At 39.6% G+C, this 25567-nt stretch overlaps 1 protein-coding gene across 21 annotated transcripts in view; it reads right to left on the bottom strand.

Moving 5' to 3' along the window:
- ARPP21 (cAMP regulated phosphoprotein 21) overlaps positions 1-25567 on the bottom strand; it is a 233299-nt gene that overhangs the window by 91318 nt on the left and 116414 nt on the right. For 14 of the 21 annotated variants that reach the window (XM_080975816.1, XM_080975817.1, XM_080975818.1 and 11 more), the window contains exons 2-9: positions 23151-23326; positions 21202-21362; positions 20426-20467; positions 19861-19944; positions 16154-16304; positions 13886-13964; positions 10509-10568; positions 9407-9547 (exon numbers count right to left, since the gene is read on the bottom strand). In XM_080975816.1, coding sequence (XP_080831942.1) covers positions 9407-9547; positions 10509-10568; positions 13886-13964; positions 16154-16304; positions 19861-19944; positions 20426-20467; positions 21202-21324 — 680 coding nt within the window. In that variant the 5' untranslated portion in view covers positions 21325-21362; positions 23151-23326. Of the gene's footprint in view, positions 1-9406; positions 9548-10508; positions 10569-13885; positions 13965-16153; positions 16305-19860; positions 19945-20425; positions 20468-21201; positions 21363-21673; positions 21879-21948; positions 22174-22988; positions 23113-23150; positions 23327-23413; positions 23537-23599; positions 23625-25567 lie in introns of those variants that run through there. The other 7 variants (XM_080975802.1, XM_080975813.1, XM_080975799.1 and 4 more) reach the window with 7 other exon arrangements.

Genomic DNA, 25567 nt, shown 5'->3' with positions numbered 1-25567 from the left:
ATCACAGTATCACAGCAGGAGACCCATGGGAGCAGTTGTAAAAAAATGTTTATGTTTCTTTTCTTTAAAAGATCAAATGGAGAACAACTGACCCACACACAAAAAAGTGTTATGATGGCATTGAAGTGCAAGACCCATGGGAGCTATTATTAATTATTATTATTACTCCTACTACTACTACTACTATTACAAATTTAGGAGGCCTTGGGCAAGTCAAATAAAGTTTTAGGGTTAGCCACTGCTCTTTTAAAGACTGTATCTACTTTATTCCCAAACTGGTAAGTTTAGAAACCAACACTTTTCCAGTAATATAGTATTATATATAATATTGTATTGTATAATATCTCTCTCATAGCCCATGAATAACTTTTCTTCTCAACTGACAACAATAGAAACCATTTTATGAATGGGTGTGGCATGGACATTTCACAACACAGGTGGAAATCCACATGACAGTAATTTTAAAAGCACTGACAATGACCCAGTTTGCATAGAATGCTAAGCCACCAAACCGAGGCTTAGAAAGAACTAGCAAATGTGAGGGTTACCAAAGTGAATGCTGCAGTTGCAGCTGCCACACTCCTCCCTTGGTCTAGCTGCTTCCACACAACTCAGGTTTGGCTTAAGGTTACATTTGAGCTTGAGCTCATGGCTGGGGAAACCCAGCCAGATGCTTGGGGAATGAATGAATGAATGAATTATCATGGTTTCTCACAGTCCAGACATATCACAAGGTGCAATTGAAGGTTTGCTCTTGGTTTATCATCCGTGGATTGTCTCTAGTGAGACAAACGACAATCCTAGGTTTGGACATAATGATGATGATGATGATGATGAGTCAAACAGTAGTTTAGCCCAAGGTAGCACAAGGAACAGCACAGCAGCTGCAGTCTTCACTCTAGATACCTGTTTGTTTGTTTGCTTGTTTGTGATAAGCCATTGTTTGGCTTAGGCATTATGTGCAAACCAGGCCAATGAATGGCAGTTCCTATGATGTGGAAGCTTGCACTCCCAAAGAAGTGTCCTTGGAAGGATGCCATGGACTAGTTTAATATTGACTCATAAAATAATGCAATTTAGGGAAGTTTGCACTATTATGTTACATTACATTTCCTTTGGTAGTTTTCCGTTTTCCAAGGTCAGACTAAAGACTAATTATTTTAATTTTATTTATGGCAGGATTATACCCTTGAGTTGGCAGACTGCAGTGTTTAACAAAGACTGTAATGATTGACTAATATTTAACTAACATTTTATTACAGTGTAATAGTTATAAAGTACATGGCCACCCTAATTCCAAACAAATTAGTTTAGATGTTACATTATACTGAAAAATTAATATCGGGGACATTAGAGATGGTTCATTACTCCCAAGTTCTGTTCTTGGATACATGCAGAATAACTTTTTGGAGGGTGAGGGAGCGCTATATGTCAGGGCTAAGTTGAAGAAACAAGAAACCGCAGAGAGCAGCAAAATCTGTCATATAACCATAATAGCTGCAGAGTCAAAATGGTTACAATTCTGTGCAATGATGAATAAAATGGCAGTCCCTCTATTTTTCTCTTTTAAATGCCTTTTCAACACTTTGTATCCACCACAAATCCTTCCTCACCCTGCTTAAGATAACTGGAGTGCTATTCTGGAACAGATCATAATCTTAATCACCCAGAGCAAATATCAGTGCTGAGCAAATCCACAGAATCACATTAGCTACTGGATCAATAGATTACATTTTGTAAAAGGAACAAAAATAAACACCTATTCCTCATAACTTAGGACAGGCACATTTTATGCCAGAAGGTGACTTTGTGCATTCGTGTTATAGCACAGTTCCATATGGCACCTACTCCCGTGAGTTCAGAGTGTTCAGGTGGCTCACTACCACATTTATGGCCAGCTTAGCTTTGAGCACTGGCTCCCCTGCGGCCATACTGTTGGAATCGCTACCAAGTTAATTAATAAACTGACTACTCTGTGTATAAGCTCCTCCTTTCTCGTGTATAAATGAGCCTGATGATTCGTTCCCTCTTAGGCAAATGGGTGTATTATTTATGGATAACATTTATGGGGTAAAACACTACTTACTCAAACGGATTTAGGCATGTGGAACCTCCACCAGCCCCTCTCATCTTCTTCCAGCGTGTCCTTGTTAAGGCTGCACATTGGCTTGGCAACTCTGGCTGTGTTCCCTTAGCTTAGCACAATAACTCAGACTTTCAAGCTTATCGTGATTTACTGTAAACAAGCAGCATGCTGGTGTACACTGCCCAATTGCTCCCCCGTTGTTCCACCTCTAGCACAAGCAACATAAAGAGCTTCCTGTTATATCTGAACCATTGATCATGGTTTCTTGCTCCCTTGTTGTTGCTGGCATCCATCTGTCTTGAGAGAAAATGGAGTGCGCCTCTGGGGGTGAAGTCAAACCATTGTGTTAGCGGCACCAAAGTGACCTCCCTGGGACAGAAGCCTGGGCAGTGTGTATGGAGGTCCTGGGCTGCCTAGACAACAAGGCCCCTCTCCTGGCCTTGCTGTTGTGGAATGAAGGAAAGCACAGCAATACATTTAGCAGCAGCTTGGCTGCAAGAGTTGCCAGGAGGAGGCGCACATGATGCCATCCAACCATCTTAGGGACTCCATTCCAGATATGTGTAGGGTTTACTGCTTTTCTTCTCCTGAAGATATCCCACAAGGCAATGGAGGATTAGGATCAGAGTTTTCCTTCTCCTAGATGGGCAACCTTCCTAGGCTGATGAGCCCTATCTGCCCCTCACTTCTCTCACTTCTCTCTACAGCATGTGCAGAAACCACCTTCTTAACCCCTGGACCCATAACTGGTCTTGTCCACTCAATCCACTGAAGCCTGTCTTCACATACAAGGGAAGTCCCTAACTCATGGAGGATTTAAGACTCTTTGGCTACCCTCACCTGGTTAGCCAGTCAGTTGAAGCTGTTTCCCGGGGCGCAGCTGCTGTTGTATGCTGACAGCTTCTAGGAGCCACAGGTGAGAGCTGAGTGCAGGGTTGGGACCAAAGGTGGACAAACTATCCCACAAGGAGTATGGTGTGTCCACCACCAGAGGTACTACGCCTCCCCTAACACCCCATGCACCCCTAACAAATCACAAAAACAGTGTGCAAGAAGAGAGCAAAGCATACAAGCCCATGAGTTCACATAGCACCAAACCATGATATGCCATCATGTCTGAACATATGTGGAATTTATTACATTGCTCATATGACACAGTGGCACAGTTTGCACGTGATGCCAAGTCAAACCATAGCTAAGCATGAACATACAAGTGCACAGGCATTCACAATAAACACCATGGCTGCTTTGCTCCTAACCCAGTTGTGCTGCCATCACCTCTCCCTACCCTGCCCACTGAGTATTACGTCTGAACCTGAACTCATCATTTGCTTCCCCCAGATAAACTACAAGTAGTAAGCCAAGAATAAACCTTGGTTACAGGCAGTGGGTTGTTTGGAGAGAAACAAATTACATGCCAAGGTTTGGACATGACATGACTGCAAACCAAACTAGTTTAGCTCCAGGTAGCCCCAGGAGAACCAGGGAAGGAGCAAAACAGCCATGGTTTTATTGGGACTACCCCATGTGCATTCATACTTTATGTTGCAAACCTGACCAATAGGGCATTACATGCCACAACAGACCACCTGAACTTACCGTATGTTCCAAAGGAAACCCAAAATATATTTTGCTTTGATTAGAAAATGAGATCCTTAAGGCTAAATTCTCTAGGTATGAACTAGCACAAACCTAGGGGTTTGGGTTGTTTTTTTTTTTTTGCTATTACCTAATTTCCCATGCTTGCATATTGAACTTCTTAACAAATTAAACCTGCAATCCAATGCAAATTTACTTCTGAGACATATTTCAGAGCAAACATTCAAAACTGAGCTGTAAATATATTATCTTTGGGAATTTTCACGTTGCTGTTTTTCAATTCCTGCTGTTTGCTAAAATCATTTTCAACCTTACTTTGACCTTTGCCTCCCAGTTTTGTTTTATCTGTAGATCTGGAAACCATTTTTTTCTTTCAAATCATTAAGAAAAATGTGCAAGCCCCACGAGAAAAAGAGCTAGAGGATCCCACGTATTACAACCTACCTGACTGACACAATGGCATTAGTAATTGCTCTCTGAAGTTTTCAATCAACACCTAATGGGAGATACCTTGTAGCCCACATAGCTCCAGCTTCCACAAAATTATAGTTTTATTTTGCATTTTAAAGAAATCATTCTATTAATGACCAGAGCTTTAAGAGAATGCAAGCTGTGTTAATGTGAAATTAAGAGGTTTTGTAGAATACCTTTATTCTGTTCTAGTGGAAAACTTTTGGCAAATTTACCGTAATTGGTTTTAAAGACATCAAGTTATCAAGGCTGGGTTCCTTTATGGGAGATTGGGAGATATTATCTAGGTACATATAGAGAAAAGATAAAGGAAGTGTACATTGTTATTTGTTTGGAAACCAACTTGGTACTTGTTCAGATGTAACAATCAGAGTTCAGTAAGTCATGGGAAGAAGTATTTGTCCAAATAAAAGCAATTACCTTACAAAACGTATCTAAATGTCCAGAGCTGGCTCTCCTCAATCTTTTCACGGGAGATAATATTAACTTAAACCTTTAATAAGAATCATAACAAGAAGATGCCAGGGCAACTTGGTGCTGCTTGGACAAATTGGTACAACAAAGAGTGGCAAATAGCACTTGTGGAAAATGTAAAAAATAAAATTAGCACACTTCCTTCCTTCCTTCCTTCCTTTTCTTTTGTAACCAGCTTCAGAAAATTTATCTTACGGTGCAATCTGATATATGGCTGCTCAAAAGTAAGCCCCACTGAGTTCAATGTCAGATTTATGGTCAAATAACTTGGTGAAGGATTGCAGTCTTCATTTCTTAAGCCATACTTTCCTCTGATGTCCGAACCAGGAAGCTGTGGTTTAAGGGCCCCAATGAGCCAGAATAAGAAAGAAGGATCTGAGTCTGGTTTGGAGGGTGTCCTTAAACCAGAGTTTCCTGTTTCGGATGTCACAGGAAACTGTGGCTTGAATGATTATGATGGTGGGAAGAAGAAGAAGAAGAGTTTGGATTTGATATCCCGCCTTTCACTCCCTTTAAGGAGTCTCAAAGCGGCTAACATTCTCCTTTTCCTTCCTCCCCCACAACAAACACTCTGTGAGGTGAGTGGGGCTGAGAGACTTCAAAGAAGTGTGACTGGCCCAAGGTCACCCAGCAGCTGCATGTGGAGGAGCGGATACGCGAACCCGGTTCCCCAGATTACGAGACTACCGCTCTTAACCACTACACCACACTGGCTCTCCAGGAGGGAAGGGAAGAGATGAAGATGCCACAGATTTACCAGAGTGGAATCAATACATCTGAACTGGCCCACTGCTTGCTGCTGAATTTCTCAAAGAATAAATTAAATAGATATATCTGTATAGCTATAACGGATGGCTTCTGCACCCATGTAACTGGTACAAGATGTTAGCAGTGAATCAAGCCCCTATGCTGCTGACATGAGGGATAACAGATTCAGTGTGGGCAGTACTACCCACTTTATATTTCAGCTATGACATATTTGGCACAATGGAATACGTAACATTCTGCTAACATAATTCTTATGCATTATAATTTTGCATTAGGATGCTGGAGGAGCATCAAGGATGCCCAGAGCCTGTGTGATAATGCAACATACAGTCACACCAAAGTCAGGGATGCAAAAGAGACCTGTGAACAAGCACAAAGGATTTCCATGCAAGTACAACCCTTGCCTGTTGTACTTTATGGCATGCCACCACAGACCTTTCCTTAATGTTTTGTTGGCTGGGGGGGGTATGGGATTCACAGCCCAATGACTTCTAGTCAAACTGAGCATAATACAAATATGTTCCGGACACTAGGGCTCTGAAATCTATAAGGTGCTGCCCCTGACACCTCACCCACCCTCTGAGACTGGCTTCTTATTCATTTCAAATGAAGGATTATATTTAACCAGAATTCTCCATGAAATGTATGGGAGAACACACTGGTAAATAAATAAATCCAGATATACTGAGTTATTATTGAATGGCGGCCAAATTTCCCACCCCATTCATGCATGGCAAAACAGGAGGGTTACTTATTTTCACATAGTTATTTTCATGAATCATTTTAAGGAGGGCAATGTTCTAGGGAGAGAATCATGGGGAAGAAATGTGAGTGCTTGGTGTGGATATTGCAGGATTTTTGATATTGCCAGCACACACATGGCAGCAAAACAAAACAAAAGGGGCTTCAGGAAGAGTGACCTTCAGCTTATGGGTATGTATAATTTGCTCACACACACACCCCATCCACTTCCTAGATTTGAGCACCCATTTAATCTCAATAAACCTTTGGCGTGAAGTCAAAGCTCAGTCTCTGTTTTGGATCAGCTCCAAGTGTACACAGGTCAGTTGAATGGGGGCATGTCTGCCACTAGCTAAAAACCATTATGCTTGAAAAATAGGTGAACTCCTCATTCACTACAGCCTCTTTCAAACCTTCATAAATGTGTTGATTGAATGCGCATAAAAGAGTGTTATTGTACGTCAGTCCATGGCTTATACATGCACAGTCAAAGGGAGCCAATAAGTGCATATGGTTCACACATTTAGCCAAATATGTGTATGTTGCGGATGGGCTAACCAGCAGGTCCCTCTCTTCTCCCTATAAGTTTAGTGAATATAAATGTGGGAAACGTCTGAAAAGAGTTTGGGTAGCATTCTTATAATAGTAAGTTGACCCTCATTAATGAAGAGTCCATGGAATCTGTGTATCATTTCCTGTTCCAAGCGTCACATGAACATTGTGAAACTAACACAGAAGGAGAATAGAGTGGTAGGGAGGCAAAAGACAACTACTTGTTAGGTCAAGGAATTGTGGGTATGTGATAATATCACATCATTAATTTTGAATTAAACAAGCAGTTCTTTGGGAACAGGTTTCAAGGTTAAAGAAACCTGGGCTGCTGAGTCTATGCAACGGTTAGCCAAAAACACTAATGTCACCTTAAAGCCTAAGAAAATGGTGCTGTTTGGGAAGCAATCCATCTAAATTTTATGGCTACAATATGTGCTATTGAATATACTGGATGTATGTTAAGAACCATTTCCAAAGCTGACTTTCTTAGAATAAGACTACATGTTAGACGCAGATGAAAGCCTGAAGCCTTCTTCTTCTTTGCAAAGCAACTTCCGAAGGGGGTAACAGAAAAGTACTTGGGGAATGCTTAACTCTTCCCCTGTCGGACACTTTTCTGCTGCTACCTCCCCCAGATAATCCACCTCCCCATGGAGGTGAAGGAAAAGAAGAGCTGTTGTGTATGATTGCTGGGCCCAGAGCACACCGTATTTTTCGCTCTATAAGATGCACCAGACCACAAGACGCACCTAGTTTTTGGAGGAGGAAAACAAGAAAACATATATTCTGAGTCTCAGAAGCCAGAACAGCAAGAGGGATCGCTGCACAGTGAAAGCAGCAATCCCTCTTGCTGTTCTGGCTTCTGTGATAGCTGCGCAGCCTGCATTCGCTCCATAAGACGCACTCACATTTCCCCTTACTTTTTTAGGAGGGAAAAAGTGAGTCTTATAGAGCAAAAAATACGGTAGTATACTCCTGCTTCTTATGCACTGTTAATTGTTGTTTCTGCAAGCTACTTAACCTAGAAGCAACTATTTGCAATGCATGCAGATTTACAAGCTTTTTTGAATAAGCCTTTATGTGTGTTTTCTCTCTCAGAGTAATTTAAATGTGTGTGTTTTCTCTTAAATACATATTTCCATGTGTGCGCAAGGCAAGAACTGCCAATAATTGCAAGGAAACATTCAGAGAAGTGAGAAACCAGGGCATTTCATATAGAAATGTGCAAATATTGAATTCCTCAGTTATCCCGACTTTGATTAGCTGAGCCAGTGACATAGCTGCAGAATGTTCATGGTTACAGAATGTTCATGCACATTTCAAAGGTCAGGGAACCAAGTTGTCAGAATGTCTGCAGTCCAGTTTCTCTTAAGTCCTGCAAAGAAAGTTGTCAGTTTGGGTTGCATTAGAAACTCAGAGCTAGGGACAGGAGAGCTTAGTAGATCAGGCTGAAAACTTTGAAGAAGCAGAGAAAATAGGAACAGGGAGCCAGAGGCAAACAGTATGAAGGAGGGAGCAGAGAAGGTAAGAAATTAAGAAATAGGAACTAATGAACTAAGGCAACAAAGGGCTAATAAGTGAAGTGGGTATAGGGGCTAAATTTCAGACATTGATCTGAACCAAGCATCCCATTCTTTGGATGCAGACTTGAAATTTCATGCAGGACGAAACAAGTTTCCATTATTTGCTTTATCCAGTGATTTCTTAGAGAAGCAGGGACACCAAATCATCCAGAATTCTTTCATCTTCATGGGGTGCCTAATTTATTTTAATTCTAGTAGCAAATCAAACAGCAGTTTTCAGTTCCCTACGCTGAAATTAACAGAACCTGCATCCACACACAACAGAGCGATTGCAAATCAGCTAGATCAGGCTGACATGTCTCTTATAAACAGAGTGCACTCTAAGATTGTACCATTAGGCATCAGACATTAGTGTGTATTGTGGTATTGTCATTTTAAAATGGTTGTCTGTGCCTTCTTGTTGTGAGTTGCCTTGGGTACCTATTGAGGTGGAACTGGAGATACATTTTTTAAAGAAAAAGAAATAAATGAATGCATTCCTGCCTACCCAGTGATATAAGAAGCAACTCTTTGCATTTTCTGATGCCCATTTTCTACACAACAGATGCTCTTAGCTCATTTATTATGCAAAGTGAATTAATTCAGAGACAATTTCTCAACTGTGAAAGGGTAATGATATATATGGAAAAACGTTGCATTGGAAGAACAAAAGTGGAAACCAGATAAGGAACTCATTGTTCAAAAGGAGAGTCCTGTAAAAAGAAAATAGGGAAGAGAATGCCACACAATACATTTACCCTTTCGAGAAGTATTACACGTAATAGTTTGCAGTGCTCCAAGTAAAAAGAATAGTCCACAATTTACTTTTTCTACGCTCCAACATTACAGCGGTAATGAGGGGCTAGGAAATATAACATTCCATTCCAGAGGCAGGTCACAGCTTTCTTATCAACAAACAACAGTTAGATTGATTTGCTTCAACATATTTCATGTCCTCAGTGTTCTTCCAAGGACAGGCATAATGAAACTCCACATGAGAATGAATGGTAAAATAAATATTAAAAAAAATATGTATTACTCAAATAGAACGAAAGAACTAAGGAAGAAAACACCTGGGATGCGATAAAGGGAATGCACTCCAACCGATTCTTAGCAAAGGGAAATAGAAGGAGAACAGTGAGGTGGAACTTACATTCTCATATTGCTGGTCTTGTTGATAATTACAGATTTCCCAGTCTGATCCACGTTGTGATCCATGCCAAAGTAAGCTGCCACTCTGTGCACTAGCATTCGCTGATATGATGACATCTGGGGGAACTTTTTATAATGATTACTGGAACAAAACGTCAAAGGGCTCAATATGATGCAGCCTCTGACATGATGGAACAATAGCAGTCCACTTTTTTTAAAAAAAACCCAGCAGCAACCACCCATGATCTTTTAAAACATTAGTTAACGGGCAGTTGTCAGATCTGGTATGCCTAGTCTGTTATTTTCATTAGTCTCTTTAACAATAACTCTTCCAGTCATCCATCCCAATATTCTGCATGTGTCAAGTCTGTATTTAAAATATAAATATGCAAAATGTTTTAAGTTATTGCTTTTTATGAGCAAAACAACCTGCATTATCTTATAGCTTTATTAAAATTGTTGAAGGGAAGAAACTGAATTGTTTAGTGTGATACTGGGTCGTGTTTTGCCCAAACAGGCAGGTAGGTATATTCTGACTAACATCAAACAAACAATTGCATCAAACAATCTCTTTTTATTTCAAATAGCTTATGCAAACTCCTTTGAAATTAATGGTAACTGTACATCAGAAATAATTTGAGCAGTAGAGCTCAGAAATAAATATTTAGCAGTAATTATTTAGTTGTATCCCGTTCTTGCTCCAAATGGTTCTGGTAGGTATATGTGAAGTTATCTCCTTTGTCTTAATTTCACCCCTGTAGGGTGAGAATGCCCAAACTTTGCACTGGGACGGAGGAGCATTTTGAACCTTAGTCTCCAAAAAGTCTGTAGGTCTGGAGCAATTGCTGCCTCCATCCTTAGCTCTGAAAACATAGGACTGTCTGGGGGCATTTGCCAATGAAACCAGCACAACACAATTAAGGATCCATACTAAAGACGTTTATCTAATTCCTTAGGGATGAATAATTACTAAAGACATTCGTTTTGTTAAAACCTTTGTATTTTCATATTGCAATAATATTGCTCAAAACAAAAGTCTATGAGTGCCTGGTATAGTAGACAAGAGTTAGCAAACAAGAAATCAATACTGAAAATTAACTTACCCGTTGTCACTGATAAAATCAATAATTTCCTGTTCCAGTTTTAACAGTATCATTCTATCCCTGTTAAGAAAATAATAAGAAAATCACTACTCAGGGGTTTTTTTGGGAGGGAAGGGCGCAGAGGACTACAACTACTGAAATAATTTTGATGTCTCTTTGCTCTGTCCCTTTACAACAAACCCAAATACTTGTTTATGACATGTAAAGATATCACAGTTCACATCCTGATGGCAGGAGGCTGATAATCCTGTGGCCCTCCAGGAGCTTTTGGAGTATAACCCCGTTATGTCTGACCATTGGCTATGGTGGTGGTGACTGATGGGTTGGGAACCCAGCTTTGTGAGTGGCTCATGGTGGCCACTCATGTTGTAACAGAACCCCTGACATATCATAGTTTCCCAATACCTCTACTGCAGGAGTCCATAAAGGTAAAGGGACCCCTGACATTAGGTCCAGTCGTGGCCGACTCTGAGGTTGCAGTGCTCATCTCACTTTATTGGCTGAGGGAGCCGGCGTACAGCTTCCGGGTCATGTGGCCAGCATGACTAAGCCGCTTCTGGCGAACCAGAGCAGTGCATGGAAACGCCGTTTACCTTCCTGCCGGAGTGGTACCTATTTATCTACTTGCACTTTGACGTGCTTTTGAACTGCTAGGTTGGCAGGAGCAGGGACTGAGCAACGGGAGCTCACCCCGTCGCAGGGATTCAAACCGCCGACCTTCTGATCGGCAAGTCCTAAGCTCTGTGGTTTAACCCACAGCGCCACCTGCGGCAGGAGTCCATAGAACAATGCTAATACACTTTCTCCTTATGTGCATAGTCCTTTGCACCCAAGCCCTCATTATTTTGATTCTGAAATAATGTATTACAGCCGGGGTGGGGGGCTAGTCTATGGCCCTCCAAATCACTACTCACATAATCACTGACCACGGCCCATGCTGACACCGATAGGAATTATAGTTCAGCAATCTAGAGGGATTATCCATGGGATAAAGATAATGATAATGATAATAATAGTGATGTTTTGATAATTGTCAGAAAATGAGAACTAGATTGTTTTCTAATCTTTCTTGGATTGGAAATTGCAATCTGCATCAAATCAGAAGCCATCAAAATTATTTATTCATCATTATGATATACTATAAAAATGTATAGTAATATAATAATAATAGGACTATTAATAGAGTACTGTATTTTTTGCTCCATAGGGCGCACCGGACCATAGGGCGCACCTAGTTTTTAGGGGGGGAAATAAAGAAAAATAAATTTATTTCCTCCCCCCCCCACCCCCAAAGAGCAAAGAAGCCAAGACAGTGAGTGGGATCCATCCCGCTGGCTGTCTTGGCTTCCTCTTTAGCCACGCGCAACCTCTCCAGCCGGGAGAGGCTGCGCGCAGCTTTGGCGGAAGCCAAGACAGCGAGTGGGATGGATCCCGATCGCTGTCTTGGCTTCGTTTTTAGGCGCGGGGCTGGGGCAGGGGAAGCCCAAGCTTCCCCCAACCCCAGCTCCCCAAACAGGTCCAGGAGCGGTGGCAAGATTGCACACAACCTTGCCACTGCTCCCGGAGCTTGCAGGGCTGGGGACGGGGGAAGCCCGAGCTTGCCTCGACCCCAGCCCCCCAAACAGGTCCAGGAGTGGTGGCAAGATTGCACACAACCTTGTCGTCGCTCCCGGAGCTTGCAGGGCTGGGGGTGGGGGAAGCCTGAGCTTGCCCCAACCCCAGCCCCCAGAACAGGCAGCTATCCGCAAGCCTTCCGAGCACAGCGGGAACTCCTGCTGCGCTTTGAAGGCTTGCAGATAGCTGCCTGAAGCCCGGGGGGCGCAGTGGGAGTTGGCGCTGCGCTCCCCGGGCTTCAGGCTTCAGGCTTCAGAGAGCTCCGAAGGCTTGCGGATAGCTGCCTGAAGCCTGGAGAGCGAGAGGGGTTGGTGCGCACTGACCCTTCTCACTCTCCCGGCTTCAGCGAAAGCCTGCATTCGCTCCATAGGACGCACACACATTTCCCCTTCGTTTTTGGAGGGGGGAAAGTGCATCCTATAGAGCGAAAAATACGGTAAATAGTAGTTACAGAGTTGTTGTTGTTTTAACTTTGATCATATATTAAAGTAAGGCAGATTGTCTTTTCTTTGGATGTAGAGTCATATGATATAAGATTTCCTAACTCACTGGAGTTCTACAGGACTGTGATATCTGGGGTTGGGGCAGGACATTTTACTCTTCCAAACAAAAAGAGGAGCTTTAAATGCAGGGATGCCTGATTACCTATGTCAGTGGTTCTCCATAAAACTGATGTGTAAGAGTGTCTAAGGTGTAGCAGTTTAGAAACTGAAAATGTTCACAGGACCTAGTCTTCATTGCAGCCCCCGGCCCCACCAAGGGAACAGATTATTATATTCTATTTCAAGAGCTGGAATCAGACTGAAGTATGATTAACCATTTGCTATGCTAAGCCGTAGTTCAGTACATGAACTTGTTTTCACTTCCCCCACCCCAACCCCAAAATCCTTATCATCTTGTGTGACCACAAGGAGACTGAAAGCATTTACTTCTCAACAAATCAGTTTGTCATCATGTCCAAAATAGGAAATGTTGGGTAGAAATGGTTGTTGCTTTAAGTTTTACCTATGATTTGACCAAACAGGAAACAAATGCTGTACTGAGGGTGGGGTGTGGGGTGCATGTGCCCAAGACTCGTTCCTGTAGCACTAAACCAGAGTTTAGTTTTATGACAAAACACAGACAGCATAAGCCTAGTCAGTATTTCTGCTTATCCTGGGATCTGAAGCAACTATTTTAAGCTGGGCTCCTCCTTATTGGGTATCTGTATTCTAAACCTCTCTGCCAGTCCCCATCAGGTCTCTGAATCCTAACTCCACCAAACACATAAGCCTTGCATAATTCTGTGTGGGTTTGTTTTTTTTACTTGACTCCCCTTATCACTAGCCATTTATGTTTACTGGGCATTAGCCTTACATTGTCAAAAATGTGTGATTACATGATCACAGATGGTTGTGATAGATGTTGATTTTGGCTAACTAACGACAGAGCATTGAGGAGCTGCCATGACAGTTCCCACATCACATCTTGCAGTATGTCTATATTTGAGAAACACTGACATAGATGGCTGCGGGTTTCTAGATGCTGTGTTGCATGTTTCGGAAGAGAGGTGTGTGGATGGACGTGGCTAACTCCCTGAGAAAGGAATTAAACTATGGGGAAAGGGAAAGCTTATGGAGTACTTATAGGGGTTTATGTTAAAAATCAATATGCTTTCATAGCAGCATAGGTATTATTTTCCACACCATGACCACTCTAGGACTAACACCACATTGCTCCCAATTGCTAAGTTCTCAAGCCACACACAAAAAAGGCCTACTTACCTGGGATTATTCTTTAATGTGTTAACCAGAAATTCGTGCAAATCTATGCCTGTTGAGTCTGTGTATTCTTGGCTGCAGTCTGAAAAAACATACATTACTAATAGTTTCATTTTTTTTAAGGTTAAAAAAAAATTTAAAGCCATTGTGTGGAGGAAAGTTTTCTCCTTCTCCAGCTGTCTGAAAGAATACCTAACACATGCAGACTGTGACTTGCATCAGGAAAAAATACCCCACAGAACAGTGGGAGGGTACCCGTACTTTATGTTCACTGTACCAACAGCTACAAGCACTAAGGACAAGTGGATATTAATTTAAAGTGCTGTGCTTTAGAATAATACAAGGGATGTATAGATCCACCTAAAGCCTTTCCAACTATTTGAACTGTTAATATTGTGCATATGTGTGTGTGAAATACCAGGCAGGTTTTGGACATAATTAGTTTTGTTTGGGCAACCATGGGTGAGATAGAAAATCAAAACAGATGTGAAAGACAAAATGGCAAATCAGAACCACTTTGGGGATTTGACTGGACACAACTTGGGATTTTTTTCCTGACCATTTTATAAATGTGTTCATCTAGAACTGTACTGAATTTCACTTTGAGCAAAATTTCAGTGTGAATGTGGAGGCTTCTACTCAAGGAACTGAATTTTGAAGAAAACAGAAGTCTTTTAAAAAGACTAGCACATTTCTCTGAGGGATATTTCACATCCCCAAATACCCAAAGACAGCAGGGTGTTTTTTTAAATATTTTGTCCAGCTTCAGCCAGACTGATTCATTTTACTGCATTCACCGATGAGGTGTACACCCTTTTTGACAATCCATAAAGCACCCATTATAACGTCACATGATGCATTTAAACGTCATTACACTGGCAAAGTGCCTTGCAGACTGCATTCCAAACCACTTGTTGCATGGTATCAATAGAATGATATTGGATATGAATAAGAATCTGCATCGTGCAACACTGGGAAGCAGTGACGTGTGTGAATGTGTAGATAGCAATGAAGTGCATTTTTTTAAATATATATGCACAATGGATTTCTAACGTTGTCCATAGAGATGAGAACAAAACTTCATTCAAAAAAACCTATTGTAAATAAGCTGGGAAGATTGGATAACCACAAATAAACCAGCCATCTGTTGATAATCTTGCACATTTCATGCGTGACATTTAAAATGCGGCAGGCAATTTAATTGTATATTAACTCATATTTAAGACTTAAGTCCATTTCCGAACAAAATATCAAAAGACAATGGCTCTGTTAGCAACAAGTTTCTGTGCTTGGACCTCACTCAACACATACGGAAGACTCTGCAAGAGCAGTGATAACTTCCCCTCCATACAGCAACTCTGGTTATTTGCACAGATATAAATATCTGCAGTTGCAAAAGCTCCCACTCTTCCCTTTTCTACTTATTGGGAAGAACTCATTGTAGACACCTGCCCTTCCACCCAACAGCTGATAATGATCATGGATCCGAGTCAGCATGAAAATATGGACATTGGCTTTAGAGTGTAGTGTGCCGCTAACAAGAAATTATATGGCATGGCATGTGCTGGCAAAATTGGGTAGCTATTCTTACATCCATTTTCATGCAGTATTTTTAGTGGGCTCCTTGCAATCACATACAATAATTGTGTACATGCACCACATACAAACACACACTGAATGAAAGCTGCCCCTATATGGTTTGGTTGTGGTTACTTTTTCTCTACAGTGAAGTAGGGGAGGGAGCTATCGCCCAAACCCAAGGTCCAACACTGATCTCATTCCAGGGACATGGGGTGGGAGTGGGGGAAAGAGGCGAGTGAACAAGTGTACTGTCCTCCCCAAAGCAGAATAATTAATCCTCCCTCTTAATGCAGTCACTTATTCAAATTTGAAGTTAGCAGAATGTGTGACCCTCCAGTCTGAACAGAGACCACTGGCCACATATTAGGACCAGCAGAGTTCTTCACAGTTCCCTTGCTTTGCAGTTCCAGGCAGCAAGTCAAACCAGAGTGTTTAATGAAGCCCCCTGGATTGGCTTTGCATTTGAGTTTGTGGGTCAGAAACTGTGCAGGCTTATTAGATAATATAGACATACTGCATATATTCCACAAACAATGCATAAACAAATACATACACTACAATCCCACAGACGTATACAGAATATCAAATATATAAGCAACAAAAACAAGCAAATACATTCTTGCATTCAAAAACGTCTTCATACGTGACTATGATAGATGACTGAATAACGACTTAAATATTTTTGTTCACCTTTTGATAACATTCTTATCTTGGGTTTTTCACTGTTTCTATCTTTCTCTTTGTTTTTATTCTTTTCTTTTTCTTTCTCAGAGTCATCTTTACTAGATTTATCCTCTTCTTGTAGGCTGGGGAAACTTGAAAGCTGCAGTTGTATTGATTCCTGTTGAAAGAAATATAATAATTTAGGGCCAGATTCAGGAAACTTGGCTTCCAAAATGCATTATGAAGTGCATGCTTAGAAAAGCTGAAGCCAAACTGTCTTCTGTGAACTTAATATTAGGAAAAAAATATTGTACTCTTAGGGACAAATTTTGCTTCCCGATATTTATTTTGCCTCCTGCTACTTATATAGTTTATGTCGTTTATATACCTCAGAGGATTAGGATTTAATTCTGAATATATCCTAATTTATTTGCTTCAGATTAATTATAATTTCCTTGAAGCAGATCCCACTGGACTCAGTGGGGAGCACTTTTAAGTAAAAGTGCCTAAGGAAAAGTACTCAGGAATGAGGGGGTTACAACTAAAATCTTAAGGATCAAAAGCTTAGGTATAAAATACGTTCCACTGGAATTGAGGCAGTCTTTCAAAGTAAATGGACTGAGGACTGAGGCACCTAAAACCTAAGCACACTTAATTTATTTCTGTTTAAAATTGAAATAAGGAAATTGGTGACACCTACTTAGAATTAAGAAGCTAGAACTTGCTGCTGGTCAAGTGCAGCAGTTAAGTCTGCATATTAGATTACAAATAACTCAGATGTCCACACCTTCTATAAATATATGTATTACTGATGGGGTCCCAACAACGTTAACATTAATCTCATACTGCTAGATCCATCAACTAGCACATTAAAATATATCTGAATGAGTTCTATCCAATGCCAGTCCTACCTGGAGTAGACCCATTGAAAGGGACCTAGGTTAGTCATGTTCATTAATTTCAATGGGTCTACTTTGAGTAGGACCAGCATTCAATATAACCCAAAGTGTAGTTCTTAGGGAATATGTTATAAAATGTGAATGGTGGCAGGGGGAGGTTAACTGTTTATGAACCCAATACAGTAGACAATTATGTACATAATTGTCATTGAAATCACTGGAGCTTAAGTGGACATAACTTTATGTTAATTTACGGTCCGTGACTCTGAAGGTATAGTGAATTGAACTGAAGATTATTGGGGAGAAATACACAGTGAAAATGCATGGTTTATAGTTAGTAGCAGGGTAAATTCCCTGCAAGTAATCTGGCAAGCTGATAAAAGTGCAATTGTGTTGTTCAATTAAGGGAAACAATTAGAATTGCTTCTGCTATGTACATTCTATTATCCTGAAGTCAAAATGATAGTTATAGTGCTCTTGCATTTTTACAGGGGATGGAAAGGAAGACAGACTTTACATATAGTCTAAAACAGACATGTAAGCATACAGCATATATACTTTGTGCCATACATATAACATACCATTTCTACATATTCATTGCATTTGAAATAAACACACACAGAAGTGCTGCAGAGTCGTGAAAACAATCTATTGTTTTTTCTTATATTCACTTTTTATTGATATTTTTACTCAATAGTAAAATTACAACGTTGATAAGTACATTCATACAGGAAAAGTTTAGCGAACAACAGGAGATGTTCAGTTTGCAATAATACACTGATAAACCAATATCATAACATTAGAGGCAACATTCCTTTAAAGTAAGGACAAAGTGTGCGATCAGATAAGCTTTCATGATCAAGTAATACAGGTAACAAGATTTTTTTTCCTACACAGGAAAATCAAGGCAAATTTTTAAATATAATACAAACATTAGGTTTGTAGTACAATCTGTAGTACTGGCAATGTACCATACATTCTCTGATAATTTAGACCCTGTGCTTTGTAAACAGCTAAAATAAACTAACAAAGGGGAAAAAAATCCAAATTAATTTAGAGAAAAAGAGAGAGAAAGAAAGAAACAATTTCCATTGGCCCAACCCTTCCAGTATCCTTCAGTCAGCTCAAAAAGGAGAGCACAGCTCTAACTTTCCTAGTGCAAAGGTAATCATTAGAAAGTTTTAAATCAAGTATACTTCCCATCTAATCATAAAAAGCCAATAATCCTTAAAGAGGAGACTTTGGTGGCAGAAAGTATTTTAATCCCTGCATTCTTTACTTTATACTCAAATCATTCTTCCTAGTACTGGATGAAACAGTGGCAGGAACCAGAAGAAATGTGAATCCCAGCCTTGTTCTGCCTTGCATTGTGGGCAGTTTAGGCTGAAATCCTAAATATACACTTAATCTAGAAGTGACATCGAACTCGATGGGATTTAGTTTTGAGTAGGCATGCATAGGATTGCACCATTAGAAGAGGTAATCTAGTCTTTACCTCCAAACCTGCTAGCCTCTGAAGTGTATAAAATTCCTTTTCTTTTTTTGCAGAGTACATCAGTAACTACCATGCAACACTGAATATACTGCGATATATTTATATTCTCCTCCTTTCAGTTTCCATTTAAAACGATAGAAAACACAAATAAAATGCAGAACAAAAGCCATACATTTCTTATATGCAAGTTGAGTCAATGTGTCATAGTATTGTTTTCCCCCCTCTCAAAATATTTACCCACAACTCATAAAATAATCTATCTAGTGTCCTACTGCATAAACTGTCATTGTAGAGCAGCGAGAAAGTACAAAAACCCCACAGCGCAATAAGATATGGGGTGGTGGGTTTTTTGGTCTTTCAAAAAAATAAAACCCTCCATAGTAAAGAGTCCAAAGAGGAGAGTTTGATTTGTTTCATTTCAAGTTAGTAGCGGAAAGTCTTAGAAAGTACACTTAAATGTGAGAATTATTTTGTGCTAACAAAAGTTCATCTTTCGTTTTCTGTCTCCTCTCCCTCTCTATGGCTGATCTCATTCTTCAAATAATGTCTGAGTCTTCAAGTAAGAAATACTGGCAAGAAGCTTACTTTTTTGGTTTATGTTCTTTATAAATTTGCTTTTATAAGCAAACAATGTAAGCTTTTCTTTCTTTTTTGTTTCTTTTTTGCAGTAAGTGTAGAAGAAAGGTTTTGCAAAATTCTAAAGTCTCTCAGATCAAATTTTCCTGATTTGATCCATATATTTATTTCTTTGGAATAAATGGTATACAACACCAATACAGACTAAATCAAACACATGCTTTGCAGTTGGAAAAATGGCACCAAGAATCAGAAGAATGAACCATATGGAATACAATGCACTGTCTTTTAGATCATTCTGACTTAAAAGTGTCAAGAATTTGGATGTTACTATGAAATAGGTTCCGGGGAACTGATACATGGACCTTGCATGACTTAGATGCCAGAGTGAACTCAGAACTATGTCTGGTGTAGTCTTACAAGAGATAGCCTTAGAGAAAATAACAATTCTATCTTTTTTTTTGAATTTTTTAAAAAATAATTAATCTGAATTCTTTTGAATTCTTTTCCATTTGTTGAAATTTTCAGGGGGTCTGGAAAAAAAAGAGAGCAAATAACACCCTGTGACATACTGTAGAGCTACTCATTTATTTCAAAATAAGTACACGCTAAAAACCAGACAACTTCTAAAATAGTAATTATAAAGTAGGCTCTTGTGAAAGGTGATTTTGGTTTCCCAAAATCAGTAAATGCAATTAAAGCCCAAATATGCCATCATGCACATGAAAAGTTAACCATGCAGTTAATGGCTTGGTCTTAGATACCTGGTTGTCATTCTCTGATTCCAGACGAGGGGATGATTCTTCGCAGACAGCGAGACTTCGGACCAGTTTACCCTTCCCTCCTGACTGAAATATAGAAGAATAAGGAAATCACTTTTGAATACCTGTGTATATGTGTGTGTGTGTGTGTGTGTGTGTGTGTGTGTGTGTACTAGCCTTCCTCACTGTGTTTCAAAAAATAAAAAGTAAAAAGATAGACCTCAAAGTAGGGAAAAATATTGTTTCACTGACATAGAGTTCTGTGTTGCTGGGATGGCATGAGATAGAACACAGATATAGTGAAGATTGCAAATAATGTAATCCCTATGCATAATTTAATATAAAATGGAAGTTCCCACCAAAATGCAGGTATTCAAACGAAAAAAGATCTTAAGCATTTACACTGTGTAAAATAAATAGCTAATAACTCAAGGAAGTCCACTGACCTTATTGTAGCTAACTATTGCACGAATGAATAAAATTGGAATATGCTTTCATAATATATACACACAACTTTCCACCCCCAGCTAGTTTATCGTGACTCCGAGAAAGTAGTCAAAATCTCTACCTTGAGTCTCTTTTTCTGCTGGTTCTGGTTAGCACCTCGTTTCTGCAAACAGCAAGTGACAAATTATGCATGTCTATGGGTGGAAAATATGCATAACAGGAATAGCAGCAAGTTCATTAAATCATTCATGAAGTACCAGGTTCATGTGGTGATTGTCAGGTAACTTGGTAACTTGTGGACCTTAAAATGACTCCTTAAGGAGCCTTAGCATTAATATCACTGGTGGTAACTAGCCACAATCATTTCCATTTTTATATGCACATAAAAGCATTATTTTTACAACGTAAGACTAAAGAAACCCTCTGAAACCCCTTTGTTTTCATCCTTCCTTGAGAATTCAAAGCACTGTGGCATTTTATTGTTGCTGTTGTTTTTTTAAAAAATAAATTTTCTTTTCATAACAATCTGAAGCCAGAGACAATAGGCACTGCAAAAGTTCTATCTATACACAGTGGTGCTGATAACTATTTTCTTCTTCCTCCTTTCCACTTTCATAAGTGTTTCCCAATGGGTTTCTCACAATATAAGCAGTTTCCTCTTTTTTGCATAGCTAGGAACTGATCTGATATGCATTTATTTGTGTTCATACAACGCAACAATTCCAATGATGAATGCAGTTAAAAGAAATACAGATCTTCCAGAACTGAAAGGGAAAATCTAAGACATGCAATACCTACTCAAAATGGGTACGGAGAAGGTCTTTAAAAATTAAAGAATGACAAAATTGTTTTTTAAAAGTCCAGTAGTTTAACAGAAAAGTCGCTTTTTGTTCTTACCTGGTCTGATTTGCCATTTTCATCTTTTTCATCTACCTCTGAGTTAAGGATGCAATTCTCTTGTTGGGAGATGGCTGAGTCTTGCTCGCTTCCAGTTTCTTCTGTTTTACCTTGCTCAGACATTCTCCCAGGTATAAATTAATAGAACAAGATTTGATGACCTGAAAGGTCAAGACATTAAAAAACAAAATAGGTGGTGATATTTGCCGTCTGATTCCTACGAGAGATATTTTTATTTCCTCCATGATGAACTAACAAAGCACAGCAAGAAACTCAAGAATTAGGGCAATGCAATTCAGCAGACGGCAATGGGCTGAAGTATTCTAGGTGAACGTTGAATTGTGTAAAAGCTAACAAGTAGAACAGCTTGCTTTCAAGTACTCATTGTGGCAGAAAATACGGACGTGAAATTCCTCCCCCTACCCTTTTTGTCCCACAGCTAGGGATGTGGGATGGAAGTGAATTCTTTTACCACGTAGGTGATGGACCAAATAAACGATAACCTATTCGTGCTTTTCTGGTGGGGAGGCGTCAAGCAGACCAGACCTTCCGCTAGACTGTCAATCGCTTTTTGGAAAATGGAAAAAAAAACCTAATCCACACCTCTACCAGTCAGTCATTCCCCCTGTGTACACACAACAAGGTTATAAGCACTCCCTACAAGAAAGGGAGAAATTAAGCTCTGGATGAAGAGGAATTCAACATAAACATTAATTCTAAATTTGGCAATAAAACTCTCATTGTCACCATTTCAAGCCCTCAAATTGACAGCTCCATTATAAAAAATCACGAGCCTCCTCCAAACTCCATGTCACTCTCCAGCCCAGTAAAAAATCTTCCTGGAAGCCCTTGGCTGGGAAGCTCTGATGAAGATATCTTAACTGCATTGGTCTCAGCTCACATTAGTGTGCTGCACAGGAGCTCAATACGGCTTTTCAAAGTTAAAGCCTATTATTATTTTCCATCTTCTTCCCCATGAAATACCCCCTCAGCACCGAACACCTCTGCTACTGATCAGTTGTCAGATGTATCTCATGAATAATTTAGCACTTTTTGTTCTTCTCCTAACACCCCCCCCCCCAATTTGCCTTTTTATTTTACTTTTTGGAGAGAGAAATCTTAAGTAGAAAATTAAATGTGGAAGAGAAGAGGAGTTATTTCAAAACAGGTTTCAGTATTTGCCCTTCTCACAATTTAATAACGGTTATTAGATAAATCGAGTCTTCATATTGTTTCTTTCGCAGGTTGCAATTAACACTGAATAGATCTTTGTAATGCCGCCTTTCTTTGTTTATTTCAAAAGGAAAATACAATGTGCATTGAGGGTTTTTGTTTTTTTAAATAAAGAAAATCAGAAAACTGGGTATACATTTATCCTGGCTGCATTTACTTTGTCAAGTTTAACAGAAAGATCACAAAGGGTCTTGTTCCATAATTAAATTTTCAAGGGGAACATGATTTGTGAAAAGAATTGGGGCTTTGAACAATGAATGTTTTGTTTTTGTTTTTTAACCCTCTCCCCCCCAAAAAAACACTTACAATATATTTTGTTTCTTTATATGTGAACACTGGGGCAAAAGTTGCATGATTTAGAGAGGAGGTTGGTAACAATCAAATAAACCCATTCTTTATCTAGGCTATTGTGTTATACTGTCATGTTATTACATTTTCTTTTCTCGGAACACACACACACTTTCCCCTACAGCTGATCCGTTTATTTGCAGAGCATTCATATCTGAAATGAAGCCATTCTTTCTCATAAATTCAAATATAACACCATATGTTACCTGAATCTTAACCATTATCCCTGTTGCTTGGTATGCACTCCAGAGATGTACACCTAAAGCAACATGCTCACAGACCTGATGTGGCTGTATAGGCATGGCACAAATCCACAGAAATTATACCTCCTTCTGCCAATGGGTATGTAACAAAAAGAAGCTGTTTACCTTCAGTGCTGTGTTAATTCTTGACGCTTTTCTATCAGTTGCTGATGCTGCTCCTCACTGGTTAAATCCACACAAGTGATCAATGACAATGTGAGTCCCATGACCCCATTTAACAGTTCAGAGTGCCAATCTCCATGCTGTTCCTTTAAAGAGTTTGACAGATCATCGTCATCAACCTGGTGGGGAGGGGGAGGGAAGACAAAAAGTAAATACCAATAATAATAGGTATAATCATGGTAGGGTTTAAAAGATAAAATAGAGACCAGATTTCTAACACTAATGACCAGCTTCAAGCAAATCAGTTTCACAGCTTGATCCGGCTCCACCTGTCTCAAAAAACTGTGAGCTTCTCCTCTAATGAAGGCTAGAGCCGGCTGTTCAAGTCATAACAGCTCCTACGCACGGAGCTAAAATTAACAATTGCATATTATGTGCCGAAGATTACTCACTTCAGTTTTAACCTTTTTAGTGAATTCTAGCACTTTGCATTTTAAAAAAGGCTCATCTTTGCCTCAATGGAAACCAATATTGTCATGAAAGAAAAAATAATAATGTCTCTGCTGTAACTAAAGCTTCAATTTTCAGAATTAATACTCTTCCTTTTCTGTTCTTTTCTAAAGTGACCACAGCAGCAGGTATAAATGAGCTGATTGTAATAAGATAGAGCCATTAAAAATGGCTAAGAGAGAGTTAACAATTCTGAGCAATGGAAATTAGGGGAAAGTCAGAAGAAGTGGGATGTGAAGAGGGGGGAGATTGCTAAGGGAGAGAGACAGAAGGCACAGTTGCTTCAAAAATGCATTACGCTATGTTTATACCGAATGTTGCTACCAGATGGGCATTTGGTTAAAAAGAAAAGTGAGAGGTTAACAGGAAAATAGAAACATTTACAAAGTACTTAAATATCATGGCTGCCTTTTCAGGAGCTGGATTTGGCAACGGGCTGAAAATCTGACAACCCAGCCACTTAAACCTTCATTAAATCTTTAGGAAAAGAGATGTCACGAACCAGGTAATACTAATGCACAGCAGTTTGTAGAGCGGGATTAAATTGTGAACAGTGGCAACAACTGTAAGATGCACCAGTTCTGTTGTCCAAAGAAAGCGCGAAAAATTATTTCAATAACTGTTACAAAGTAGAGTTTTTATTTTTCCCCAATTCATATTCTAATCTCTTATTATGCTGAGAGCTCCTCAGACAAACTGCCATGAAGTAAATGTGTTTCTCTCACCTCTTCTGTTTTATATGCAACAACAGTATAAATGTTATCTACTCCCTCCTTGGCTGAAACTTATTAGTAGCAACACAGTAATTGTTCTCGAAGGGGAAAAAACCTTAATGTTGAAGCAATGGGAGTGGCTGCAGTACCTTGAGAACAAACCAATTACAGATTAACTCATCACTGCTTGTCCTTTCTCGCTAAAAAAAACAACACCCTACCAAATAGTAAGAAAATGAACTGGAAACCAGCTCCATAGAAAACAAAATAAAATCCGCATTGTGCTTCCCTGATTTTATGACAAGAGGCAGAGAAAAATAATTGCAAAAAGCACAATCCATCAACAGACTTCCATGCTGGACCAGAATAAGGAGTGTTTGTTCAAGAGCCGTTTAATAAAGCAATCCAAGATTCAAAGGTCTTTGTAAAAGTGCTAGTGCCTCCTTATAAACTCACAAAGACATTACAAGCTGTTGATTGTTTGCTGCTGATGGCGCCAAATAAAACAATCCTGTTTTGCTTGAAAGAAGTATAATAAAACGTTAGGACTGAATGAGGGTCGAGCCATTCATTGGACTACAAACCCGGAGTACACTGCCTTATAACCAGAAAGACACCTTGACTTGTTCAAAAGCATATAAAAGATTCGAGAAGAAGCAAACATTCTATTTTGGCATTCCACAGATCCATGTCAGTGAAAACACACGGAAGTGGTGCGTCAGGTAAAAATATTACTAAGTCTGGATACCTGCACATGTTTTGTTTTTTAAAGATAAGGCTTTATTAAGATTTTCAGGTCCCAGTTTTCAAAATACGATGAACCCTGTTACCTAAAACAACAACGATACACATGTATTTCATGATGGGGAAACATGCACTGCTGATATGAACTGCAATTCAACCTGCATTTAAATGCTTTGATTATGCAAGAAACAGATTCCTCAATGAGTTTCCAAAATATACATTGTTTCATGTGAAAATAATATGTTATTTCCACTGTGGCTATCTTTCCCCAATTCTCACTGGAGAGAAAACATAAAGTGAGTATCATGTATAAGAATCATATATGAAACATACATTCACAAACTGTTTGTAAAATCTGTTTTAAGTGAACTAGCTTCTTTAACCATCCAGAAACTCAAAGCTTAATCTTATGGCCTTTCCAAATAGTTAGGTTATCAAGCAGCAAGTACAGAG

Source organism: Podarcis pityusensis, assembly GCF_964106645.2.
Source record: "Podarcis pityusensis genome assembly, chromosome: 12".
Taxonomy (NCBI): domain Eukaryota; kingdom Metazoa; phylum Chordata; class Lepidosauria; order Squamata; family Lacertidae; genus Podarcis; species Podarcis pityusensis.
Note: the sequence above shows the minus strand (reverse complement) of the source record. Positions and strands in the feature narration are given on the sequence as shown.